Source organism: Eptesicus fuscus, chromosome 9, assembly GCF_027574615.1.
Source record: "Eptesicus fuscus isolate TK198812 chromosome 9, DD_ASM_mEF_20220401, whole genome shotgun sequence".
Classification (NCBI taxonomy): Eukaryota; Metazoa; Chordata; class Mammalia; order Chiroptera; family Vespertilionidae; genus Eptesicus; species Eptesicus fuscus.
The window spans coordinates 75,690,203-75,715,973 of NC_072481.1; the positions used below are offsets into that span (position 1 = coordinate 75,690,203).

The window sequence follows — 25,771 nt, forward strand, 5'->3', positions numbered from 1 at the left end:
GGGTCATTTGTCTGCAAGTATGTTGAGGACCTCATCTAACACACTGACAAGTGAGAAAGATAAATGAAATAGTATCTTGCTCTAAAATGACAACCTGCAGCAGAGACATGGTTAGCCCCCAACCACTTATCCTTAGTAACAGAACCCCAGTTATGCTAGGAATAACAATGTGACCAGTCTTAACCAAATGATAATATACCACATTTCCTGGCCTCCCTTACCAATACAGTTAGTCATGTGACATGGTTCCAGCCAATGAGATATAAACACAGGGTTTTGAATGAGACTTCCTATAAGCTTCTTTAAAGGAGGGACAAAATCAACTGGCATTGTCCCCTTTGGTACTTCTTCTTTGGAAAGTACATATGATGGCTGGAGATTAACAACCATTCTACACCATCATGCAAAGACCATAAAACTGCAGACTTAGCTTTCACCTTCTATGAATTGGTAAATCAAAGCCAGCAACTTTCTAACTATGCACTTTGCATTATATAAAGAAAAATAAATCCCCTATCTTATTTAAGCCTCCACTTTTTGGGTTTTCTATGACATGCAGCTGAATTTAATTCTAAGTAATGCAATGTTATAGGAAAGAGAGATACAGAAAAGGTTCTATAAAAAGCTACAAAAGAAGACACTAATTCTGAGAAAGACTGGATGGGAGTCCAAAGGATATATATAGAGAGAGAATGAAAACATATCAGTTAGTTCATTCCTTTATTCAACTATCATTGTCAACCACTGTACTAGGTGCTGGGATAAAAACATAGTGGCTTCCCCTAAGGAACTTTGAAATGGGGTATAGACAGATAGAAATGATTAAATACAGGGTTATTTACATGGGGCAGCCACACACAGCCATTCTGAGTCTTACAAGGAATGGCATCTTTTTCTAACACCCATAAAGGAGCCATCCAATCATCAAAGACTGTACTCAAAGGCCTCAGCCCTTCAAATATAAAAACAGTAACACAGGTAAATACAGGGTACTTTGAGCAGGATTTGTACCCACAGGTAAGGCTATCAGCTAAAAGCACAGTTGCATATTGCCCATGGATTTCATTTCTCCTTCACTGCCACCTCATCCCAATTTTTCCTGATCATAGACAACCATGCTTTAGTGTAGTCTAAAATCAAAGTAATTTCTTAAAAATGGCCGAGAGGACACCTAAACCTAAGGGAAACCATAGTAAGAAACAGTTACTATTTTAGTATCATGTACTATGGTTGAAAGGTCATGCATTTTTTATTTCATTTGTTATCAGTTAATTTAACAACACTACTGAGTGACTAAAAATTGAGAAAGATTGTTTTTCACACTTAGAGCATAGAGTAAAGGGAGAATTAAATACAAGAGTCTTTTTTTCCTCTGCTGTTGTATAAACACACAGACACCAAGAGTAAGTAGAATATCTTTCAAAACAAAACAATAGGAAATCACTCTTGGCTGAAAGCACAGGCTTAGATCATGTTGATTTCTTCTTTAATCCTCCTGAAGCAAGTTTATGCATGCTTTCTAAGGCCTCCACCTACAGAGTTGTTAGGACAACAGCCAACACATATATTTAATTATGTAAGTATTCAATGCTATCAGCCAGCTGTTGCTAGTACATAATACACTGACCTCTTTCACTCACTCTCTTGCTTAAAATGGCAAAAAACAAAAGCAACTGTTGATGTAACAGTAATCATAAAATATGCAAAATACTGTTCTCCAAAAAGATTTTAGATAACTACAAAACTCAGTTTTGCATTTTAAAATGGCTTACTACATCTGAACTGTTTTTTCTGTTCCTGATTTGCAAATTAAGAAATCTTTCAACTGTGAATTTAACTGTTCCTTCATTTGTGGATTTTTTTTTTTAATTCAACCAGCAATTCAACCTCAAATATACTTCTTCCTTTATTTCCCATCAAATTTCTCACTGGGATATGTCACAAAATAATCTCCCTGCATTCCCATTCATCTCCATGTGTTTCCATGGTTAGGGGATAAGCAACTAAAGCCTGTAACAGGAAATTGGTCAAAATCTGCTCTGAATTATATAACTCATACCCCTCCCTTTAGGAATCAACAGAGAGCTCTTCATTTATGTTTCCAGAAAGCATGTTACTCCAATACCATTATTAACCCCAGACTAGCCAATGGGGGAAAAATAATACCAAAGTCCTAGCAACAACAGAAAGTAGACTAAACAAAACCATGACTTAAGTCTTGAATAATACTAATTCACATATGGTACAAAAGAAGAAGACCTAACACATAAACAGCAACTTTTGCAGAGCAATTTGGTCTTCATCAAATCAGCCTTCTATTCACTGAATAACTCAGGGCCAACTGTTTACCAGGCACTGTTCTAGAGACAAGAAGTCCTTCAGTAAACAGCAAGACCATGTCATTGTCTGCATACTATCTTACTGTTTGACTCATTCCACAGAGATCCTGCACTTAACCTTTCTAACACTTCTACTTCTTCCCCCACCACAGCCATGTTGATTTTCCCCCCACTTTGGTCATATATCTGCTATTCTTTGCTCATTCATCAAAACTGAATTTAATACTCAAAGGCAAGACAAGTGCTATGTTAATAATATAGTTGTATAGTTTATAATATACTTAACATAAAATGATATATTAACAATGACCTGCTGATGCATGGGCAGCAGAGTGATGCTAAACTCTCTTCCCAAAAAGGGAAGAATAGGTTCAATCTAATTGTACAAACATGTATTGAGTGATTACAATTATGTGACAAACTCAAGGCCAAACATGACAAGGTTTTTATCTACAACTTTCTTACCCTCAAGATGAGATGCCTCAATTAATCTAATGGCCAAGATCCTGAAGCTGGCTAAGTTCACTTAGGTTGGCAGGAAAAACAGGGTCCCCCATTCACAGCTGAGCTTCAGCCAGCATGACCAAGTGACTACTCCAAGAAAGGAGAAAAATTCTTACCCCTTTTACTACTTCCCTCTAGAAAGAAACTGTGGACCATTAGTGACAAACAGAAGTTTCTAACCTCATTTAGAACAACAGGGACAGGTTTCTTCCTAGCCCATAAGCAAACCATAAAAAGCAAAACAGCATATTTCTAAAGAGGGTCCTTTAAATACAATATTTGAGCTGGCCAGTGTGGCTCAGTGGTTGAGTGTTCACCTATGAACCAGAAGGTCACAGTTCAATTCCTGGTCAGGGCATATGCCCGGGTTGTGGGCTCGATCCCCAGGGTGTGGCGTGCAGGAGGCAGCCAATCAATGATTATCTTTCATCATTGGTGTTTCTCCTTCTCACTTCCCTTCCCTTACTCTCTCAAATCAATAAAAATATGTTTTTTAAAAATTAAAAATACAATATTTGAAAATTAGAATGTTCTTTCCCCTTTTGCAAATATATAGCCTGTTACTATCTAGGGATTCAAACTGGCTTTGGGGCACCATTCTTAGAATAATTGACAAGCAGTCTTACTCTACTAATAGTATCTGTTTCCCAAGAAAAGGAAAATCATTACATGGTAGAGTCACAGAATCAAAGACTCCATAAAAAAGGATTTTCCTGAGGTCAATAACCTGACCCCAACACTCAATCTAGTAAAGAGGCAAATATGTAAACAAATAATAAAATGTAATATGCAACAATAGATGTTTGTATGGGATAAAGAGGAGCACAGAACAGAGGGTGATTACCTCTGTGGATCCTGGTGGTAAGGAGTTAGAAGGGAGATAACCTTTGAAATGAGTTCCAAAGAGTAACTAGTTGCCAGGCAGAATTACATGGGGTATGTGAGAGTGTGTGTGTGTGTGTGTGTGTGTGTGTGTGTGTGTGTAAGAGAGAGAGAGAGAGAGAGAGAGAGAGAGAGAGAACACACACATATGCATTTGGGGGAAGGGAGAGCATGTTCCAGGGGAAAGAATATATACAAACACATTATGTGTTTGAAAAATCACATAATATAAGGGAGAAGTAAAAGTCTATGTAAGATTAGCGAGAAACAAGGTCGGAAAAGTAGACAACAGATTTTTTTAAATACCTTGTTACAAAAAAAAATAACTTGTTACACTAATATGTTTATATGTATCCTGTGGAGAAGGAATTGTTACAGGAGAGGAAAGCATGGAGGAAAGGAAAACATGAAGCAGGAAAAAAAAAGAAGCTGAGAAAAGCTAAAAGTTTACTGTAATATTAAGAGCAAGAGATAATGAGGACCATAACTAAGACATTAGCAATAAAGATGGAAAGAAAGGATTAAATTCAAAAGATATGGTCTAGTTCAGTGGTCGGCAAACTGCAGCTCGCGAGCCACATGCAGCTCGCGAGCCACGGTTTGCCACTCTGTTGACTAATGAATTTACCGACCACTCGTCTAGTTTATGGCAATTTGATGAAACATGAGAACACAGTGGTTTCCTCGGGTGCCAAGAGAAACATTCTATTACCACACGAGAGGCCCAGTGCACGAAATTCGTAAATGGGTAGGGTCCCTAGGCCTGACCACCGATCAGGGCCGATAGGGGCCTTCCGGCTGCCAGCCAGGGCCTTCCTTCATTCCACGCTGCCCTCTGGTGGTCAGCGCACGTCATAGTGAGCAATCAAACTCCTGGTCCCCTGGTTGAACTCCCGAGGGGACACTTTGCATATTAGCCTTTTAAATATATAAAATAAGCAATAAAACATTGGGCAAAAGGAAAGAGAAGGAGGAGTCAAGAGGAGGAAGGAAAAGATACTTTAGAAGTAGAGTCAGTCCTTCAGACCAGAGAGAAAAACAGGGGAAAGAAACAGAGAACCAAGAAAAACTCCCCATCTATATAATGGATGACTATGCAACCAAAGAAGATAAGCAATAGGAATGGAAACACTAGCTAGGGAAAGGGAGAGGTAATGAAGAGGTCCTGATGATTTGAAGTGCCAATGAGGCATCTAAATAAAGAAGTATAGGAAACAGTGGGATACACAAGTCTGGATATTGGAAGGAGACACTAAGGTCTGAAACAGAAATTTGGGAATAATCAGCATATAGATAGTATCTACACAATGGAAGTATAAGATGAGAAATGGTGAGAGGTAGTGTCAACTCATATTAAACACAGCACTATTTAGAGGGAAAATAAATCACATTGGATAGTACCTGATCAATACTACATATTAAGTCAAATAATAAAATATTTTGAATTAACTTTCCAAATAGAGGGAAACTTGTAGGTGGGCAAGGATAGCTGAAACAATGAGACTGTGACTAGAAAAGCATACAATGATTCATTGTATGTGCTATTGACATTTTTTAAAATAACATAAAAGTGATATTGAATTAAAGCTATTTCATACAACTAGAAAAGCTAAAGTTAAAATATCTAAGTTTAAAGAAAACTCCACAACCTAAAGTATTAAAAAAAATAAGTTTAACAAAACAACTTGTGTTACCTAACTTGTTTCTTGCAAAAGGCCAAACTAAATCCCAGTGTTTTATCTTCCAATGCCAAATTTTTTAATTAAAAAAAAAAAAAGATAACCTGATTATTAACAAATCTAGTTAAAAATAGAACCAGTCAAGCCCTTGCCAGTGTAGCTCAGCTGGTTGAGCATCCTCCCTTGCACCAAAGGGTTGCAGGTTCGATTCCTGGTCAGGGCACATGCACAGCTGTGGGCTTGATTCCCTGTAGGAAGCGTGCAGGAGGCGGCCAGTCGTTCAATGTTTCAATTTCACATCAATATCTCTCTTTCTCTCCTCTCTCTAAAAATCAATAAACTATTCTTTTAAAAAAAATAGAACTAGCCGAAACCGGTTTGGCTCAGTGGATAGAGCGTCGATCTGCGGACTGAAGGGTCCCAGGTTCGATTCCGGTCAAGGGCATATACATTGGTTGTGGGCACATCCCCGGTGGGGGGTGTGCAGGAGGCAGCTGGTCGATGTTTCTCTCTCATCGATGTTTCTAGCTCTCTATGTCTCTCCCTTCCTCTCTGTAAAAAAATCAATAAAATATATTTTAAAAAAAAAATAGAACTAGTCAAGTATTTTATTTTATTTTTAACTGATAATGACTAACTGAAAGGGAAAGCACTTCTCTATTCTTAAGTCAGCTTTTTTGAAGGCAATTTATTTTACAAATTCAAGTTGAAATAATATTCTGGTACCTCCCCCAACTTCAATTTACGATGAAGCACTCAAAGTTAAATCTACATGAAACCAAAAAAAATATTTTCATAATAGGAAGAGCTATCCAATAATTAGGTTGATCAACAGAATTCTATATAAGGAGCTTTCCTGTAGACAGAAGATATACAAAGCAGGTATCCTCTGTCTCAAAACACACTTCTTTGTCCATTTCTCTTTATATTTCCAATTGTTCTTTCCAGTATTTTCACTCAGATTCCTTCTATATTACCATGTATTTCTACAAGCAAAGGTGGTTCAAAGAACTAGTGACTCTTGTCTATCTACTATCAGTATGGCTAAGCCACAATGCCCATTTGGGTTAATAATGCACAAGGTCAAACAGAGGTTGACAGTCCATGATCAAAGCAAGCTGGCTATTCTTTCTGTCATTTATATAGAACACACAAGATGTGTTTATTTTCACCAGCCTCTGAATGACCTCCTTTAGGTGGCATGGAAAAGATCCCACATTTCTATAAAGCATTAACTAAAGCAGTTTTCTTATTTGATACTCTCATTTAGAGCAAAATTTTATTTTTTTTTTGAAACTTTTGATCTCTTTCAAAAACATCTTTGTTTGCTCAAGAACTCCTCAAGTTAAAGGCCATATGTCTAAATCAAATTGGTATAATGGATAAAACAAGGACAGGGCAACCACAAATGCCCCAGAGGAAAAGAGATGCATGCAATAGGCTGCCATCACCAATCATGGGCTGAGCAAGTTTTCCAAAATTAGTAAAGGCAATAGCACTTAAGATTTGAAAGTCATAAGGCAGCAAAAAAATTATTTTAACTCCATTTTTGCTATTTAGACCTCCTACTCTTTTATCAATCTGAACATCAATTACACAAACACTGTAAACCTTTAGTAATTAGATCACTAGTAGAAAGCCAGTAGAAGTACTGAGCAGTACACACTTCAGATTAATACAGATTTGCATTTTCATACCAGGTATTTTAATCAGATTAAGGAATTATTTGAAGATAGAGTGATTTGTTATCAGCACTAGTTTATAAAATGAAGATTTCCCATTAATTTTAAGCCAATATTCTCTCTAAGATTAAATAATATTCTCCCCAATACTGTTTATACTGTGAAGTTGCAAAACTAATATTTTGACCACCACCAAGAGAAATAGCCCACACTCCCCCTCCTCCCCCCAAAGAAATCTGCCCATGGCCATCTTGTCAGAAATTCACAATCAATTCATGGGTCTTCATCAATGAAAATGGATTAATCACATGGAAGACAGTAAATCCCTCAGAGTCATTTTTCTTTACTCCTGTTTGATACTGTTAAAATAAGATGGTCTAGCCCTGGCTGGTGTAGTTCAGTTGCTTGGAGCATTGTCCCATACATCAAGGTGGCGGGTTTGATTCCTGGTCAAGGAACATACTGATGTTGTGGGTTCAATCCCTGGCCTGGTCAGGGCACATGTGGAAGTTCAGGAGGAAACCAATCTCTGTCTGTCTGTCTGTCTGTCTGTCTGTCTATCTATCTATCTGTCTATCTATCTATCTATCTCCCCACTTCCCGCCTCCATCCCTTCCACTCTCTTTCTAAAAATCAATGGAAAAAAGATCCTCAGGTGAGGATTAAATTAAAACAAAACAAAAAGATGACAAACACTGGGAATGAGTGGCAAAGTGAAGCAATCATTAATTATAGGGGGGTCCCAGTAAGAAAAAAATAGGTCCTAGCCATTCCTTGTAATCTTTGCATTTGAGCATATGGGACTGAGTGCAACAAAACAAGGAGAAAGGAAACTCCTTATCAGACTCTCCTTAAATTTGTATTTTGCCTTACTAACCTGGGGGGGGAGGAATGCATGCAAGAGAGAAGGGTGAAAGGAAAGGATAGAGCTGGAGAATGAGAGAAGATAAATAGGTAGCATGACAAGGTATAATGAGTTTAAGAACTATTCATCTTTGTTTTTCTTTGTTAGGAGATGATGACAAGGGGGAAAGCAGCTAAGTAAAGGAAAATGCTTGACAAGAGGAGGTAATCTATTACTGAAAGTTTTTAAATGTATAAATGTCACTTGAATTTGATGTTTTCTCAATGTCAATTTATTACTGTGCTTTTTTTACAGCATTGTATTTATTTTGGAAACAAACCAAATGTTAGCTTAGGTGTTAACAAGAACTAGCTATAATTATCGAATGTCTTCAAAGCCATATTTTTAAAAAATACTTAATCAACTCTAATATTTTTTTAAATTATCTTCCAATCAAGCAGAATAGTGCATTAAAGGAGTCAGTGCTTGCCTGCACTGGCTCTGTATTGTTAAAATGACAACCTTTCTCATATGGTTACCTCATTTAATCATTCAAATACCATATCATTACTCTGAGCTACATTCACAACACAGTTTATGTGCATAACAAAACCCATTAACACAAGTTATATTTGAGTTTTTAAACTTGCAAAAACAATCTAGAAGTATATCCATTAACCCTATATAATAAAAGCCTAATATTATACTAAGTGTCCAGTGGACCGGACAGCTGTTCAACCAATCAAAGCATAATATGCTAATGATATGCTAAGGCCGCTCAACCGCTCAATATGACATGCACTGACCATCAGGGGGCAGACAGTCCACCGGTCGACCAGTTACTATGATGCGCACTGACCACCAGGGGGCAGACAGTCGACCGGTCGACCAGTTGCTATGACATGCACTTACCACCAGGGGGCAGACGCTCCAAGCAAGGTTAGCTTGCTGCTGGGATCTAACCAATTGGGACTAAGTGAGATGGGCCGGACATGCCCTGGAGCCCTCCTGCAGTCCCTCCCCGGTTGGCCAACCTCCTGTGTCCCTCCCCGGCCCCAATCATGCACAGGTGGGGTCCCTCGGCCTGGCCTGCACCCTTTCACAATCCAGGACCCCTTGGAGGATGTTGGAGAGCCAGTTTCGGCCCAATCCCACAGGCCAGGACAAGGGACCCCACTGATGCACGAATGCGTGCACCGGGCCTCTTAGTTAGATTATAAAAGTGCCAATTACAGAAACTAAATCTCTAGGGACTTAGTGGTATCAGTAGCACTAAAATACCTTTATATCTTATTTACTTTCCTAAAGGAGGAAAAATGGATAATCTGAGAACATAAAATCAAAAGCATCTGATAAACATAACCCTCTGCTCCTGGCTTCATTCCTCCTTCTCCTGCTCCTAAACATGACCCACATTATGCTGTTCCATCCCACATCACGACCACCTCCTCTGCCTCCCACCACAGCTCTGGAAAGAATTCTTCTCTGCTCCTTCTGTCATTTCTGAGTTGAGGATGCCATTACAGTCAACTATGACAATTTCTATGCAAACAATATAAAATCCATATCACTACAGTGATATCTACTTCAATTCTACAACTGCTTACCTGACATCTTTATCTGGGAAGCAGAGTAATAAAATGACTAAACATACAGACTCCTAGTCAGATTGCCTACGTTAAAATCCCATCTCCCCCATTTATGAACCGAACAGCCTTAGAAACTTCGTATATGAAAGACAAGCTCTTCATCTGTCAAATCGAAATAAAATTGAAATCTACAATGTGACAGTCTGCAAAAATTAAGCTAGATAATATCCAATTGATGTAAAGCACTTTGAGCAGTGCCTGCCACAAAGAATACAATCAATAAAGATAAAAGACGATCCATTATTTTAATACAATCTTTAGCTGTGACTTCAAATACAGCATGATCAAAACCAAAACATGTCTTCCCTCTAATTGAAACCCCTTTCTGGGATTCCCTACATCATTCTAGTCAAAAATCTAGATGTCATATTCAATAATGCTAAAAGTGTAAAGAATTCTTCTTTCTCAAGTCAACTCCTTCCTTCCAATTCTGAATGCGGCCACAGAAAGGAGGCATCAGTACCTGGACTACTGCAACTCTGTCCTAGAGACTCCTGATCTACACTCATTTGTACCCAACCATCCTTCACACTGCTGCATGATATAACTCCCTGAGATCAAAGAAATAGGCACATTTAGAAAATTAATTTTTTAAAATTTACTTTTTACAATAGCATAAAGATAAAAAAAAAAAAAGTACTGCACAGGTAAAAGGAGAAAGAATAGAATATTTTTTAAATCAGTGATACTGGAACAATTCAGTACCTATGTACACTTTTAGGGGAAAAATTATAAAACAGTGATGGCAAACCTATGACACGCACGTCAGCACTGACACGCGTAGCCATTTCTGATGACACGCGGCCGCATGCCGAGGATGAAACATTTGCTGTTCCTGAGGATGAAACATTTGCAAAATAATGTTTTTTTCCTCAAAGTGACCCACTACCCGAGTTATGCTCAGTTTTTTGGCGAAGTTTGACACACCAAGCTCAAAAGGTTGCCCATCACTGTTCTAAAAGATGCACAGGAATGCCCTGGCTGGCGCAGCTCAGTGATGAGAGTGTCAGCCTGTGGACCAAAAGGCCTCTGGTTCGGCTGCAGGTGGATCCCTGGCAAGATCGGGGTGCATGTAGGAACATCCAATGGATGTGTCTCTCTCGCATCAGTGTTTCTCTCTCTCTCTGCCTCCCTCCCTCCATCCCTCCTCTCTTTCAATCTGTCTTCCTCTCCTCCTTCCTTTCCACTCTATCTAAAAAATATCAATGGAAGACGTATTCTCAGGTGAGGATTAACAAAACAAAAAAAAGAAGACAACTCAATGTAGTCCAAGTCAAAATCACTTGAACTTATATGGAAGGGCAAAGAAAAGCCAAGGCACCCTTAAAGAAAAAAAAAAAAATTAACATTCTCAAATATCCAGACTTAATATAAATCTATACTAATTATGACTGTGTACAATAAGTACCATAATAAAAAATAGATTAATAAAAAATAAATAAAACCCAGAGATAGACCCAAGCATCTACGGACACTCAATATGACAGAGTGGGTAATCTATATATATAAAAAGCCAGCAACTGGAATGCCTAACGACTAGAACGACCGGTCACTACGACGCCCCACTGCGGCCAGCAAACCAGCCGGATCCGAGGGTGGGGCCGGTGGCTAACCTTTTGCGGCCCCTCCCCTCAGCCGGCCCCGCCCCTGATTGGCCTCTCCCACCCCAATCGAGGGCGGGCCAGCCAGCCAACCTCCCGCCATCTCCTCCTCCCAACAGGCCCAGCCCTAATCTGCCCCGATTGGGGCCGGGCCAGCTGGACCCCACCCGTGCACAAATTCATGCACTGGGCCACTAGTACATAGCTAAGGGGAGAAAGGATAAATTTTTTAAAAACAAAAACAAAACAATAAATGATACTGGAAAAACTTAGATCCTACATGAAAAATAATAAAACTTTTTTGAAATTTAAAATAAACTGGACCCCCTTTCTAGCACCATATAAGCAAACAAAAAAGTCAACTCCAGACAGATTATAAACCTGTGCAAGGAGTAAAAACCATAAGACTTTTAGAAGAAAATAATGGAGGATATCTTAACTTCAGGGTAAGGAAAGATTTCTTACACAATAATAGCATAGACTCAAAGGAAAAGATATAAATTTTAAACCAAAATTTATCTCCAGCACTAAAGAAAGTGAAGAGATAAGCCACAATTGATATCTGCAACATGTGTAACATGTAAGGATTAGTATCTAGTCTACATGTAACATATTCCCACAAATAAATAAAAGACGATTCAACAGGAAAAAGATTTTAAAGCCATTTCACAAAAAAGAAAAATCCAAATGGCCAATAAACATAAAAGATGCTCAACATCATTAGTAACCATGGAAATGCAAATTAAAACCACATTGAGATACCATCTCCACCACTAGATTGGCAAAAGTTAGATGTCTGGCCATATCAAGTATCAGCATGAATTGAAAACAACTACTCGCATCCATTACTGGTGGGAGTGAATGACACATGCATTTGGGAAGAGTTTGGCATTATCTATTAAAGTTTGACTATGTACATATCCATGACCCAATAATTCAACTCCCAGTTACACATCCTAAAATAACTCTTGCACATGTGCACCAGAAACCATGTTCAAAATATTCATAGCAGCAGTCTTCATTCATACAAGCAAAGTCCTGGAAAAACTCAACTCTATAAATAATAAAATGGATAAATTGTGGCAAACTGATGCAACAAGGGACCAGAATAATTTTATATCCATTAACATGGATAAATCATGGGTTTGCTTAGGAAAAGTATCTCAGAACACCAACAGTTTAAGTCCAATAAATAAGATCTAAAACAGGGCAAAACTAAACAATCATTGTTTAGAGATATACTTAACAGATGATAAATTTGCTAATAAAAGCAATGGAATGACACACAGAAACCAGGATAAAATTTTCTTTTTAGGGGTGTGTCTGAAAGAGAGACACACGAGAATTTCTAAGGTCTTGACAACAACATATTGCTTATGCTGGGTGGTGGACATATTAATGGTAATATTATTATTATTTAAACTATAGGTTTCATAAATCTTATATATGTATATTTCATAACAAAACCAATTTGGGGGGAGAGGGGAATGAGTTTTAGAGTGAAGTTAGGAGGTGAAGAATCTCAAGTCTGGCTGGGAAGGCAAGAAGAAAAATCTGACAATAGCTAAAATGGATATATGGGGTGATTAGAACTGACCATATTTAAATGTCAATGAAGAGACTCCACTGGGACTGCAGAGACTGAAAACATAGGAGAATGAGGAAATAGTTTATAAAATGAGATTTCTAAGAAGGTGGGTAGGGTAAAATTCAGAGCACATGTGAACAAAAGATAGTCTTTCACTTTAAACTTGAGGGAACAAAGCAAGAACCAAGGGCTTACATGCTCATCTCCCCCAACAACCGGTATTTCCCCTGCATTACTAGCACCTAGGACAGTGCTAATGGGCATGGGAGAGAAAGAGGCTAAGGCCTGCTCTGGGTAGGTTCGGAAAGTACAGAATGGATTGCCTGAGAAGAGTACATTGTTAATACTTAACAAATATTCCAATTACCTATTAGCTAACTTCACAAATATACAAATCACCTATTAGAAAAGTCTACATTAAAGTTTCTTTCTTTAAAAGATAAATGCAAAAACAATATATTAAAATCCAATTCATACTTTTTTGATGCATACCGAATATTGATATGATTAGCAATCTTTTAAAACCTAATTTCCTTAAATCAACTCTTACCTCACTTGTAAAAAAATTAACTTCTACTTACTTAATTGAATTTCTAAAGTGGTCTTCCGCTGGATTTTTTACAGTGCAACTATTCAGGAGCCATAAATCTGCGTCTGATGCATTTTCTGTTAAAAAAAAGAAAAAAAAGAAAAAAGTGTCCCATTTAATCGGTCAGAAATATCCAAGTGCTTACTTAGATGGCACTGGGACTGCTGGGGGAAAGCAGAGAAAGGTAGAGAAGAGAGGTAAGTAAACAGGCAATTATAATACAGTAGGTAACTACTGTGATGTGGAAATATTCATGAGAAATAGATATTTTAAATGTATAACCTGTGTTATTATCTTTTCATTTAAAATATCAAGAGGATCAGCATTTGCTTCCTGTATTTTCAATATTTGAGAGTATTTAATAAGTGAAACTGTCCTAAACTTGCCTCTGAATAGGAAATTGCCCCTTTGGGACTGCATGGTAATATTTTTCAAGCACATGTATTATCACTCTTCAATTTGAGAAGTTATTAAAAATATAATTTGTCTTCCTTGAAAACATTAAAGACTAACCTTAAATTGAGGCTTTTATTCCTCTCAACATTTTGATTAGATATTGTTACATACTATAATAAACTTATCAGCAGTGCAACTAATCACCCAAACCCATTATGTTTATGGACATCCTATCTAATAAAGCGGGAATATGCAAATTGACTGTCATGCCATAACAAGATGGCTGTGCCCACAGCGGAGGCGGGGATCCCATAACACAAGATGGCTGTGCCCACAGCAGAGGCTGAGTTCCCATAATGAGCCTTAATGAGCAATCAGCAGGGACCTGAGGCTGCGTCCCCCACCTGGTAGGGCTTGACAGAGGACCTCAGGCCTCGCCCCCCACCCCAGCACCAGGCTGGGGGACCTGAGGACACGCACCCTGCCATGCGGGGCTTGACGGAGGACCTTAGGCTGCGCCCCCTGCCCAACAGGGCTTGACAAGGGACCTCAGGCTGCATCCCCTGCCAGGTGGAGCTTGACGGGGGACCTCAGGCCATGCCCCTGGCCCCGGCACCAGGCCAGGGGACCTGAGACCATGCCCCAGGCCCCGGCACTGGGCCATGGGACCTGAGGCTGTGCCCCCCGCCTGGCAGGGCTTGACGGGTGACCTCAGGCCACGCCCCCTGGCCCGGGCTAGGAGACCTCAAGGCATGCCCCCCACCCAGGCGCCAGGCCAGGTGACCTAAGGCTGCGCCCCCCCACCCAGCAGGGCTTGACAGGGGTGGGGCTGGCCAGGTCTGGATCTAGCCCAATGGGGTTGGGGCTGGGCAGGGCTGGGTCTCGCACGATTTCGAGGCGCACATGGGTGGGTGGGGACTTGACTCTGGTTCTCGTGAGTCTGGTTCTTCCAGACTCTGACAGGAGGAAGATTTTCATATAGATTTTACTAATTTTCTTTCATCTCTGACACTTCCATTATAGAGAAAAGGCAAATAGCAATATTAAAATATTTCCTCTAATTAATTCCCTTTTAATGTGCATGAATTTCGTGTACCGGGTCACTAGTGAATTTATAAATGCCTCAAGAGCTTGACGCTATTCCAACTACCTTGCTGCCTAAAAGGACTTACACTTTAAAATAGGATTATCACAATGAAAGGAAAACCAATATTGAAAACCGCAGTACCTTCAATGGTATTTTAGTAAGAACCAAAGCTGAGGTCAGAAGACATGAAGAACTAAGAGGACTAAGGGATACCTGTATGTACAACCTCCACACTAGAAGGGAGTTACACATGCAAACATTACGTGAGAGAGTGGGGGAGCACAGCAAAGCTTTAGTAACTTGGCAAAAACTTTTCGCCCAAAATTTATTATAAAAAATGATAAAATGTTTCTATAAGGATCCAAAAATTCTTGAAATGCTAAAAAGACAAGGGAAGTTCCTTATTACTATACTCATCTCACTCCACCTATTCATCCCCCCACCATCACCACCACAGTATATGTCCCACTCAACAGCAGAGTGGCCTTTTTATAAAACATAAATTTGATTATGTCACTTCCCTGCTCAAACTTGGAAATGATGAGCATTGATTCCCCACAACGCCATCTGAAAAATACTCTTCTAATATCAATCTGACTGTAGCACTCTTGATATCTTCCAATGATTTCACAGTGATATTCAAGGCCTATCCAGATCTTCAACTTCAATATTCATTTCTCCCCAACTTCAATATTCATTTCTCCCTAAATTCATCTGTCTCTCCAGCCACACCAAACCACCTGAAATTCCTAAACCTTGTGCTATGCCATCTGCATAGGATACCTTTATTTTCTTCAGAATGGCAACTCAGATAGCCCTTCACCTGCCCATCTACCTTCAGTTTCAGTAGAAGGTCTCTTAGATGCCTCTTCTCTGCATTCCCACAGTAGACTGCATAAAGCATTCTGGCACTTCATAATTCTGTATTAAAATAATTCATTTTTCCAGCCTGTACTTATTACTAGTTAAGAAATACTGAACACAACATTTTTATCTGAATGTCCAGGACCTAACACAGTAATGGCACAGAACAGACATTCAAGTAACCATGGAACACTAAACAGTATACAAAGAGGTTCAAGAAGAAAGATGACAGAGGGATAATGTGTGAGACTACATACCTATAGCACTTCTACCAACTTCCTAAAGCTCTGAGATCATGCTAATTTTTTAAAATAAGATTAAAGAAAGTCAACAACTTATTTATCAACAATTTAGAGCTGACACTTTATCATACTCACTAGAGGCCTGGTGCACGAGATTCGTGCACTTGGGGGGGTGGTCCCTCAGCTCGGCCTGTGCCCTCTCACAGTTGGGACCCCTCGGGGGATGTCCAGCTGTGCTCGCCAGATGTGAGCCCGGCTTCTGACTGAGCAGCGCTCCCACTGTGGGAGTGCACTGACCACCAGGGGGCAGCTCCTGCGTTGAGCATCTGCACCCTGGTGGTCAGTGCACGTCATAGTGACCGGTTGTTCCACTGCTCAGTCCATTTGCATATTACCCTTTTATTATATAGGACTAGAGGCCCGGTGCATGAATTTCGTGCACGGGGGTCCCTCAGCCCAACCTGCAACCTCTACAATCCAGGATCTCTCAGGGGATGTCCTACTGATGGCTTGGGCCCACTCCCCATGGTTCTCTGCTCTCTGCAGGGCCTGGAGGTTTCCCTGCAGTCATGGAGATGAAGCCCCCATGCCGTGCTGTCCGCTCTCTGCCTGCTGCTACCATGCGCCATGCAAAGGAAGACCCAATGCCCTGCAGTGTGCTCTGTCTGCCAGGCCTGGGGGCTTTGCCGACAGGGACACACTAAGGAAGCCCCCAAGCCCTGCTGTCTGGGCTCTGTCTGCTGGGCCTGGGGGTGTTTCCGCTGCCTCTGCTCTAAGGAAGCCACCAGGCCCTGCTCTCCGGCCTCTGTCAGCAGGGCCTGGCGGCGTTCTGCTGCCGTGCTAAGGACGCCGCCAGGCCCTGCTCTCCGGCCTCTGTTTGTTGGTCAGACAGGCCAGACACTCCAGCAGCGGGGCTGAGGTGACTGGGCACCGCCATCTTGTGGCTATGGGGGCCGCCATTTTGTCCCGCAGGTATGGTTAATTTGCATATTACTCTATTATTAGATAGGATAGCTATATCCCCAGCACTTATGACAGTTCCTGGTACATAGTGAGTACTCACTAATTTACTAAATGAATGTGGAATTTTGAAAGACAAAGCAAAACTATGAGCAATGTATTATATCTGTAAGCTAATGGCAAAAATATAAAGACTGTGGATTTATTTAAAACAAACAAACAGCCCGGCCAGCATGGCTCAGTGGTTGAGCATTGACCTATGAACCAAGAGGTCATGGTTCAATTCCTGGTCAGGGCACATGACCAGGTTGCAGGCTTGATCCCACTGTGGGGCATGCAGAAGGAAGCCGATCAATGATTCTCTCTCATCATTGATGTTTCTATCTCTCTCTCCCTCTCTCTTCCTCTCTGAAATCAATAAAAATATATAAAACAAACAAACAAAAACCTAAAGAAAGAACTACTTGTGCCAGATGCCAGGTTGGTATCATGGTACATTCTTCTATTCAGTCACCATAAAGCCACCAGACATATCTCAACAAAAGCTGCTCAAGGAGAACTTCAGCAATATATAAGGCAAATCATTCCACTTGATCTGGAATTCTGTCAATGTTGAGATGTGCTGACTTTCAAAATAAAGTGAATACTACGCTGGTGACCCAGTAATTACAACCAACAGAAAACCTGTGAATATACCAAAATGCCCACAAAATTACCTAACTGAATAGTAACTATCCCAGAAAAGAGAAGTCTCTCCTCCAATAAACACAGTTTCTTATCCAATTATTTCTTAACTTAGTTTTGTGTTAATGTATCTTACTTACTATTTTCAAAAGATTGTTCTACTTATAAGCATAAAACAGTCAGTCAACAACCACAACACAATGAAGATTCACTGTGTGTCAGGCTATATTCTAGGTTATGGGGATATAGCTATGGCAAGAGTTTCTACCCTCAAGGAGTTTACAGTCTTAAGGAGGAAGTGTGATAAAAAACAAAAATAGGTGAACAAGCTAATAATTTCAGTCAATGATATTAGCACAATAAAAGAGGGTAATGGACAAAGAATAACTAGGGTGGGGGTGTTGCTAGTCAAAATAAGTCTCCCTCAGAAGTTCAAATCTGAACTGGGATTTACATAATGGGAAAGAATCTGCAAGGATGGGAAGAGCTTTCTGAGAGATACCACAAAAGCAAAGGCCTAGAAAGAGGACCAAGCTTGCATGTTCTAGTAACAGAGAGATCAACGGAGTGACTGGACATAGGGAGAACAGGAGGAGAAAGGTCAGGGAGCAGGAACCAGATTACACTGGCAATTGTTTCAAACATGAGCTAATTTTTACTGCAGAAAGCCCCTTCTGGAAGCACTGTGAAGACTGTAGATAGGGCAAATGGAAAAGCAGTAAGAAAAAAATACAGGCAAGATAACCAGATGGAAGCTGACACATTGGTCTATGGTAACCTGGGCTGGGGTTATGGCATGGCAAGAGTGAGAAGCAAATGGAGACATATTTTGAAGGTAGAAACAAGATAACCCAGTGAGAGAATAGATGTGAGTCATACAAGAAGTAATCAAGTAGGATTCCTAAGCACATGCGAAGTATTTGGGCCTGAGCATCAGTTGTTTGCGGTACCATTTATTGAGACAGGAAAGGTTTACAAAGAAACAGATTTAGGGATGAGAGAATCAATAGGGGGTCTTCTGGACATGCTTATTTGAGATCCCTATTAAATATCCAACTAGAAATAATAATCAGCCATTTGTATATATGAGACACAAATGGGAGAATCAAAACCATATAGAAGATACCTGAATCTATAGGAATGGATGAGCTCACCTAAGGAGACAATATAGGGGTGGAGGGGAAGGGAAGAAAGGAGAGAAAAAAGTAGAAGACTGGGTCTTTCAAAGGTCTGGTAGAAAAGTTGAGATGAGAAAGGACACTGAAAAAGAGCAGCCAATAAGAGGATAAAAACTAGGCACATGATGTCATTGAAATCCAGAGAAGAGAGTATTTGAAACAGGAGTAAACAATTTTGTTAAATGCTGAGAGTTCAGGAAAGATAACTCTATAAATACCAGATGCAATCTAGACCTCAAGATATGACTATTTAGTATTTCATTATCAAACCATAGTGCTGCCATGAAATCATTGTGCATATATCAATCTATATTCTTCCCAGGTTATCTCTGGATCAAATCCAAAGAAGTAGTATCATTAACAAAAAAATAAAATGACCATCCAGATTTTTTCCTTTCTCAATGCTGGTATCTGCTTGCTCTGTGCCAACCCACAATCACCGAGCAAAGGCCCTTTTTCATAGAAAACAAACTCACTACAGAAGGGAAGTGAGGTGGAATATCATGCATGGCTATTTGCCAATAAAGAACGCTGAGTTCATATTTTTGGTCCCCTTATGATCACATTCCCTGGGATCTAAGATGCCATCCACTACAAGAAACACTTTCAACTCAGTAACAGCTCCTCAAGAAGAGTGGGACTTTACATTCATGTCCTTAGGAATTTTAAGGTATCCCAACTTCAAACATTAACATGAGAGGGAGGATGGCAGTGAAATGAAGCTGAAACAGAAGAAATAAGTGAACTTAGCATGTCGTCTTGGAGTGGCACCATCTAAAACAAACAAGAAATACGGAAAAACCTGTCTTTCCAGAACCTCATCACCCAATATACTACCAGGTTACTGAATTAAATATCTGAGAAGAAAAGGTTAACATCTTATGGTCTTGCCTTAATCAGAGCGTTCATGGCAGATTCTCCAGTGTCCAGGAGGAAGAAACAATATTACAGAAGAGCCCTTAGGGAAAGATGGACGAGGTAGATGGACAAGAATGGACCAAGGAAGGAAAAGACAGTAAGAAAGTACCACACGCAGAGACACAAACTTGAAGAGGACCCAAAAAAGGCGTTTACCTACTTTGAGATTTGGCCTACAGCACTACTGTTAACTGAAAGTCATCTGCACATTAGCAAAATACTGCCAATGCCTGAGCTGGGATATCAGGACTGGTTTGGAAGGCTACAAACTTGAGGCTAGCCCGATGGAATCTAGACCTCAAGATATTATTTAGTCTTTCATTATCAAACCATAGTGCTACCATGAAATCACTGTGCATATATTATCCTATATTCTTCCCAGATTATCTTTGGACCAAATCCAAAAAAGCAGGATTGACGGGTCAAGGATAAATTCATAGGTAACTGCATTATATACTGTCACATTCTCCTCCCTAAGGCGTGTCTCACTTTGCACTCCCATGAGCAATGCAAGATACTGCCTGTTATCCACAGCATCACCCACAGGGTGTGCTATCAAACCTGTGGACTTTTGCCAATCAGGTGAGAAACAGAAAGCCGGGTGAGGTTTAACATGCATTTCTCTTATTATGAATGAGTTGAGTATCTTCTCATATGTTTATGGACCATTTGCAGGGTTTGGTTTGTTTTTTTCCAATTTTCAGTCTGTTCATATCTTTTGCTCACTTTTCTATCAGTCATTTTCATTTCAAGTTTTAATTTAGTGACACACATAAACATACTATATATGAGAAAGTATTTCTTGCCTAAGATATTAGTTATAATATTTTTCCCCAGTTTGTCACTTTACTTTTTTATAGTTTCTTCATACTTTTTTATTTCTAGGATATCAAATTTATCTACTTCTCCTCTTATTGCTTCTGGATTTTGAGTCATAATTAGAAAGTTTTCTATACTCCCAAGTTACCAAGGAATGTACCCATATTTTCTCCTAATACACATATGGATTAACATTTAGATCTTTGATCTATTAGGAATTTATCCTGATTCACATCGATCTTACTGAATTTTTAAAGCAGAAGATGAAATAAGATACCACATTCTCATATCAAATTGGAAAATAATAAAAAGTAGGATACTACCGAAAGCTAGCAAAGGAATGGGGAACTGGCAACCTCTTCCTCTGCTGATGGCAGGCGACATAGGAAACTCTTTGGAATGCAATGTAGGGATGGCTATCAAAAATTCAGATGCTGCCCTGGCCAGGTGTCTCGGTTGGTTGGAGCATTGTCTCATGCACCAAAAGGTGGCAGGTTCGGTTCCCAATCAGAGAGCACATACCCAGGTTATGGTTCCATCCCAGGTCGAGGTCGGAGCACATGCAGGAGGCAACCAATCAATGTTTCTCTCACATTGATGTTTCTTTCTCTTTCTCTCTCTTTCTCTCTCTCTCTCTTTCTCTCTCACCCTCCCTCTTTCTAAAATCAATTTTTAAAAACTTAAATGTGTATTGGAATTTCTCCTACACAGTTGTAGCATATTTGCACCATACACGTGCATATTTATATGAGCACACACATACACTGAGTGGCCAGATTATTATGATCTCTGAACACATAATAATCTGGCCACTCAGTGTATATCCTATATAATAAAAGGTTAATATGCAAATTGTCCCCTCGACCAGGAGTTCGACCAGCAGGTAGGCCAGCTCCCCCTGGTCAGGCTGGCCGGACCCCATCCACGCACGAATTCATGCACCGGGCCTCTAATACACACACACATACATACACACACACACTGAGTGGCCAGATTATTATGCATTCAGAGATCATAAAAATCTGACCACTCAGTGTATATGCACATACATATATAGATATAAAAATATATATAATTGTACACATAAATTATTAAATTCTCACTGAAGATTACTAAAGCAAAAGACCTAGAAAGCCTATAAGTTGATTATAGGAGACTGACTAAATAAATTATGAGACTGCAGCTAAAATACCATTTATTTGTTTTAAAAAGGCAAGATAAATCTGTAAGTACTAATTTATAATAATCTTTGTTACATCAGGTAAAACAAAGCAAAGTGCAGAAGAGTAGGTCTCATATTTCACTTGTGTTTAAAAAGGAAAAGAGAAAAAGGAAATTCTGTTGTAAGCAAAGAAGATTTCTAAAAGCATACATATGAAATTGCTGGAGGTGTCCATCCTTAGAAGTAAGATGAAGGTTCAGCTGTCCTCCAATATAGTGTTCATGTGTGCATCTAACATTCTTTCTCTTTTCTTTTTTTAAATTGCATGGACATTACTTTTATAATTTTATAAAATTTAATCCTGAGAAGGAACACATCAATGTTTTATTTATATTCCTCTGTATTGTTTTAATTATTAAAAGCAGGTATTGATTTTGTTCACTTACGAAAACTAATCAAACTTTTTACTTTTTTTTTTTTTAATGTTTCCTTTTCCACAGAGCTTGGCATCAATAAGTGTTCTTTCATTTTAAAGCGAGAACATACACTATTTTCTTGTTGTGACCCATCATAAAAACTGGCCTGATATACATTTTCTAAGGGACTTTTCTCCCCACTGCTAGAGCCTTTGTACTCACTGGACCAAGGAAATGATGGTCATTGGCACACCACCCACTTTGAGTGTGGGGATAGAAAAACAAACTATTATTTGTTCTAATCGAATCACATTCACTTTCCAAACTATTTCTTTATATACACAACATAAATTACTTTTAAACCTAAAGTAATAAAAATCTGATTAGCAATAATGATAATAGCTGATATTACTGGGTACATATTATGTGTCCAGCAATGAGTCATGCACATCATATCCTTTTTTTCCATTTAATCCTCCAAATTTGTGGTGGGTTCATTTTTACTCAAATTTTATGGGGTGGGGGTGGGAGGGGGATCTGTGGCTTAGAAAGGAAAAGTAACTTGCCTAAAATCACACAGAGAGACAGTGGCCAGGATTAGAGACCCAGACAAACTGACTCCAGGGACTGTCAGTTTAAGGAAATTAGAATGCCTCATTAGTGGCTCTTCGCCTCTTGATCAAAAATAATGCAGACAATATCTAAAAACAAAATATAGAAATGTTACGTGGCCTTGAGGTTGCCTCATGATATTTCTAAAGAGGCTAATGAGCAGGCTTGAAAAGGAACTGTGTGGCTATTTCCAACATTTCCAAGATCTTGAACATGTCAGCTCTTGGCCTTCTGTTATCGGTGAGAGACATGCAAGTAAAGGGAGCATTAATAATGATGCAGCATCCTCACTCCAAAGCACAAGCTAACTCTCACAGCAACCAATCTCCACTTCACCCTGCAGGCTTCTGCATAATCATGGCATTATGGAAGAGATGGGCATGGTGCATAGCAACACTACTCAGAACAAAACATTTATCTTATACAACTGTTCCATTTGGAAGTCAACGCGAGGAACAGCATAAAACAGTAAGAGGAGTCTATCCAAAGATTTAGGTAAGGCAGTTAAACATGTGGATATAAATAAAATTCACTAAGGGCACAACGAAGATGGGGAAATGTTTGATTGTTTTGGACCCGACAGCATTTGGTAGGAAAGGGGGTCTTTTATCACAGAACAAACGTCCATTACGCTAATTCATACCTGTGTGTGTATTTATATTAATACAAATCACTGAATGCCTACTAAAAACTCAGGGAATAGAGTAAGCTTTTTTTAAAGTTTATTTTTTATTGACATTATTACAGATGTCCCCTATTTTCCCTCCACTTGCCCCTAGAGTAAGCTTTAATAAAAGTATTTAAAAACACCTTTAAGGTGCATCTTTAAAAATAATTTCTTAAAATCAGTAAAGGCTAAATTAAAATTACAAATTCTGGTCAATGTATTTTTTTTTTTTTTTGTCTACCTTTCATTTGTTCTATATAGGGACTGTGCAAAGCACAACAGTGAGTAAGCAGGTTTTCAAAATCTTTTTTTTTATTATTGATTTTGAGAGAGAGAGAGAGAGAGAGAGAGAAAGAGAGAGAGAAAGATCGATTTGTTGTCCCACTTATGCATTCACTGATTGCTTCCTGTATGTACCCTGACTGGAGATTGAACCCACAACCTTGGCATATTAGGACAATGCTCTAACCAACTGAGCTACCCAACCAGAGTCAAAAAAAACCTTTTTACAAAAACAGTTAAAGTGAACCAGGAGAAAGCATTCTCCTTTTAGTAAACTAAGGTTGGAAGACTGAGAGGATGAGGAGAAGAAGGGGACCAAAACAGAGGAAAGAGGAAGAGAAGAGAAAAGGGAAAGGAGAAACAGAGTCTGACAGACAAAGAACATCTGCAGGGCCCAGTCTGGAATACTCAGAACAGGAACTGACCCCCCACTACTGAGTGCTGGGGAGTACTGGCGTGCTTCTGAATGAAGTGGAACACAGAAGCTCCTAGGGAAGCACTTACTCTTGGAGATTACTCACAGGAGTTTGTTCTTTAAAAATACAGGCATCCCCTGCTTGTTGAAAGTTCTGGTTACACCACTTTACTTTTTCAAAAGACCTACATTAAAACCTGTTCAAAGAGGATTTCCACTTTTACAAAAGAAGTGGAAACAGTGTCCAGCATTTGTGATGCAGTGAGGCAGTGCCCCGAACATCGAGAGCACACTGTTGCTTCGACTAAATGCGGTTTTATTTTAGGCTTTGTATGTTAACTGATATGAATTGGAAGGTTATTTTTTGGATCTCGGAAAACTAAAAAACTTTTCCATATAAATCAATGGTAACTGCTTCTTCGCTTTCTGCCATGTCGGCTTAGGAAAGGTTTTATAGGAATGCTCTGCTTCTGGATTGTGGAGAAACCTGTAGTCCTGCTGAGCGCTTTGCAAAGATAAAATGAAACCATGAGTCAGCTTGAACTCTGTTCACTGTTCAGAGGGAAAAGAACATTTTTTCTTTTAAGTGATAAATAAAAGCTGGGAGAACTCTAACAGTAACTACTGAAAATTAATTACATGTCTAAGTAGGCCTGGCAACAATCTAAATCAGAGTGCAAGACAAACCTTTACTTACTGTGTAGAACAGAACATTGCTAATATTCCCCTGTCCTCTTTCCAAATTAAATTGCTCTGTTGGTCCTGACACATAATTATTCAGAAGTTACTGTGTCTGAAGAATCCATAATAGGACATCTACTTCTATGATGTAAATAGGTTTATAAACTAAGAGCTAATATACACACCAAATGGACCTTATCGGGCACTTCATGAGCTGGTCACCACACCTCTACACTGAGCCACTGCTCACCAGGCCTATCTTGTATGTATGTTCCTGCCACACTGAGCCTTCAGGCCCTCAGGCATAATAAAACTCCAAAATTGAGAAAAACGAAAATCTAACCCTCCCCCCCCTAAAAAAAAAGTAGGTAAAGAATATGAACTGAGAGTGCACACAAAAAGGAAACACATGGCTCTTGAACATAAAAAAAGATATTCAACCCCATTATTAATAAATAAAAATTAAAACTGCACTAAGGGAAAAAAACTGTACAATTTTTTAATTCTTATATTGTCAAAAAAACATAAGTTTGAAAACATTGCACTGATGTCACTGTGAGGAAGCAGGCACTTTCCTGCATTGCTGGTGGGAATGCAAACTAGAAAACCACCTATGAAGGCCATTTAGCAATACCTACCATAAAGGAAAATGCACATTCTCTGACCAAGAAGTTCTGAGAATTTAGCCTACTATATACATACTAGAGGCCCGGTGCACGAAATTTGTGCATGGGTAGGGTCCCTAGGCCTGGCCAGCGATCAGGGCCAATCTGTGGGACGACCGGTGGGGTGATCAGGGGGCCCCCACTGGCACCTGCCTTAGTCAGCCTGGCACCACCTGCTCGCCAGCCCCACCCCCACCGCCGCCCGCTCGCCAGCTGGCCTGACAGCCAGGAGCCTGTAGGCTGGGGGCAGCTCCTGCATTGAGTGTCTGCCCCCTGGTGGTCAGTGCACATCATATCCACCAGTCTTCCACAGGTCGTACCACCATTCGGCTGATTTGCACATTAGGCTTTTATTATATAGGACTT

General features: G+C 39.6%; 1 protein-coding gene across 3 annotated transcripts in view; it reads right to left on the reverse strand.

Annotated features, from left to right (window-relative positions):
* Positions 1–25,771, reverse strand: part of CDKAL1 (CDK5 regulatory subunit associated protein 1 like 1) — a 654,128-nt gene that overhangs the window by 529,824 nt on the left and 98,533 nt on the right. For all 3 annotated transcript variants that reach the window (XM_008146133.3, XM_028152333.2, XM_054721432.1), the window contains one exon: positions 13,350–13,434. In XM_008146133.3, coding sequence (XP_008144355.2) covers positions 13,350–13,434 — 85 coding nt within the window. The remainder of the gene's footprint in view (positions 1–13,349; positions 13,435–25,771) is intronic.